The 2652-nt window shown below is 37.9% G+C and overlaps 1 protein-coding gene across 1 annotated transcript; it reads right to left on the bottom strand.

The window, feature by feature from the left end:
- Positions 1-468: 468 nt before the first annotated feature.
- Positions 469-2359, bottom strand: LOC111665003 (chemerin-like receptor 1). Its single transcript, XM_023419850.2, has 2 exons — positions 2279-2359; positions 469-1896 (listed from the first exon to the last, which is right to left on the bottom strand). Exon 2 carries the CDS (start codon positions 1876-1878, stop codon positions 796-798), a length of 1083 nt encoding a protein of 360 aa, XP_023275618.1. The 5' UTR covers positions 1879-1896; positions 2279-2359; the 3' UTR covers positions 469-795.
- Between the last annotated feature and the right edge of the window lie 293 nt (positions 2360-2652).

The following is a 2652-nucleotide window of genomic DNA, read 5'->3' as shown; positions in this document are numbered from 1 at the left end:
AAATCTTGGCCCATGAAGACATACAGCAGAGATGTGTATAAGAGACAGTCTGTGAACAGCATGTGGCACTGTTCATATATATTTCATGTTCATTTGATTTCCAACATGAAGGACGAAATGTTGTAATGCTGTTTCAAAGCTTTGTCCACAGTGGCTGAAATGGTCAATCCTTTATTTATCCAGTTACAGTGATTTGCTAAAATTCTTTGTGGTCATAAACAAAGACTTATATTATTTATTTATTGGCCTCAAAGTACTTCAATTTAAATATTTACCAATACAATAGCATCAATGTTTTTAAATGTATAATGTAAACTCTCCCCAGGATACCAATATCCTCAAATTTCTAAAACAACATTAAGGACATGGCCTCAGTGTTGTCAGTGTTAGCTGCCTCACAATTTTTTCCACATGAATGAAGAAATTAATATGTACATCTGTTTCAAAATAGCACATTTAATAAAAGATAAATATAACATACATGTGAAACACATATATTTCATATACAGTATATATATATATATGACATTATATGACATATATAGATTTGAAAAAGAGTATCTTTATCTTACATTCAGGCCAACAAGTTATCATAAAAATATTATGTCCAAACTATTTCACTAATAAAATGACAAAATGAAAGAAAACAAAAACACATTTATTATAAATGTTATTTAATGGAGCTCATCAGAAGAAAAGGACATAATGGGAAAGCCGTTAAAAAATGCTACATTTGTATGAAAATTATTTCCCATATACAGTTACAGTATTTGTTTAATCATGTCGTGAGAAACCTTATACCTGAACATCAGAAACTGACTTGTCTTTACTCCGACTGGTGACCGTTAAGTTTGTGCGAGTATATGAGTGAGAAACCTCTTCCTGGAAGGCAGTCTCCAATATATTCAGGATGGATTTGCGAACTATACCCTTAAAATCTTGGCCCATGAAGACATACAGCAGTGGGTTCAGACAACTGTTGAGAAAGGCAAAGCTGATGGTTATAGGCAGACCAATAGAGAGGACATAGCCAAATGTTTTAGAACGCGTGTGATGATCCAACTCTATTAGACGCATGATGTGAAAAGGAGCCCAGCACAGGAAAAAAGAGGTGATAACAGCAGCGATGATCTTAAAGGGGTGACTTGACTTGCTGGCCAAGGTGCGGTTCCTCCTGAGACGATGGATTATCACAGCGTAACAGGAGACAATGACAGTGAAGGGAACAACAAATCCCAGGAGGAAGTTGGTGATGGCCACGGCCTGATGTCGAATCTTTCCTGTTTCAGAATCATCAGAAAGAGCAAAGTTGGTGAAGCAGAGGGTGGTGTCATCACTATACGTAAAAGTATCCCTGAAGACAAAGTATGGAGCACTGAGAGTCAGAGCCAGTACCCAAACACCTAGACTCACATAAGACGCCTTGCGTATATTTCTGTGGTTCTGGGCCCAGACAGGCCACACCACAGACACACATCTGTCCACACTGATCACCACCAGGATGTAGACACTGGCAAACATGTTCAGGGAGGTTAAGGTGGAATTAACTCTACACATGAAGTTGCCGAAAGGCCAGTGGAAACCCATGGCTGTGTATGTCACTGTCAGTGGGAGGAATGCTGTGAAGAGGAAATCGGCCACAGCAAGGTTGAGGAACCAAACTGTGTTAACTGTTTTCTTCATCTTAAACCCGGTCACCCAGATAACCACTCCATTCCCGAGCACACCAAGAACGAAGGCCAGGCAGTAAACAATGACAGACATGATGTTGAGAGACTTTCTCAGCTTAGCAAAGTAGTCATTGTCCATGTCGTCATGGTTGATGTCAGAAAATGAGTCATTTCCACCATATAAATCTGTTGTATTGATTTTCTCCATCCTTGTCTTGAGACCAGCCTGCGATAGAAACATGAAACATATATAATTTTTATTTTTCTGAAGCTCAACAACAACATCAACAACAACAACAACAACAACAACAACAACAACAACATCTTCTGATTCAACAGAGCATTGCTTTTGTAAATATATCAGTTTATCAGATGGACAGTAACTGAACTGTGCCTCCTTAAAAACATTTGTCTACTTCTGAAATATAGCAGATGACCTTTGCCTTACAATTATGATTGTATGTTTTGTTAAATTTCCCTGAAGGTGTTTGTCATAGTAGATAAAATCAACATCAGATATCTTTATAGTCTTATGTTTTGTCAACACAACCCCTTCAGATTAATCTCAAATTCATGCAAATTCAAAGGATAATATATAACAGCGATACCTTTCTCAAAGTTCCTCAGTCAGATGAGGATGTAGAGCAGAAGTGACTCTGGTCAAACTCTGTCTGGTTAATAAAATCTGTGTGTCCTGAAGACTCATACGTGTCAAGTCTCCACCACATTGAGGCGGGACCAAATGTAATACAGCAATTCTGCTACAGTTGTATGTAAGTCCCTAAATTGTATGAGTTTAAAGTTTGTAATTGAGATCTGTTAGATAGAAAACTCAACAGATCCTAGCTGTACTGACCCTTGAACTGAAAACCACTTTTTAAAAAATATTTGGTGTGAAGTGAATTTTTGAAGCCCAACCTGCATGAATACCTCAGCTACTGAGAAAGAGCCGGTGCTGTGACTTCTCATGTCTAACAATGAA

The sequence above is a fragment of the Seriola lalandi genome, unplaced genomic scaffold (genome assembly GCF_002814215.2).
Source record: "Seriola lalandi dorsalis isolate HSWRI2012SDOR001 ecotype SW California unplaced genomic scaffold, Sedor1 jcf7180002054609, whole genome shotgun sequence".
Classification (NCBI taxonomy): Eukaryota; Metazoa; Chordata; class Actinopteri; order Carangiformes; family Carangidae; genus Seriola; species Seriola lalandi.
Note: the sequence above shows the minus strand (reverse complement) of the source record. Positions and strands in the feature narration are given on the sequence as shown.

Bases quoted from the DNA above. Each gene is read 5' to 3' on its own strand.
- LOC111665003 (XM_023419850.2), bottom strand. From the start codon at position 1,878: ATGGAGAAAATCAATACAACAGATTTATATGGTGGAAATGACTCATTT.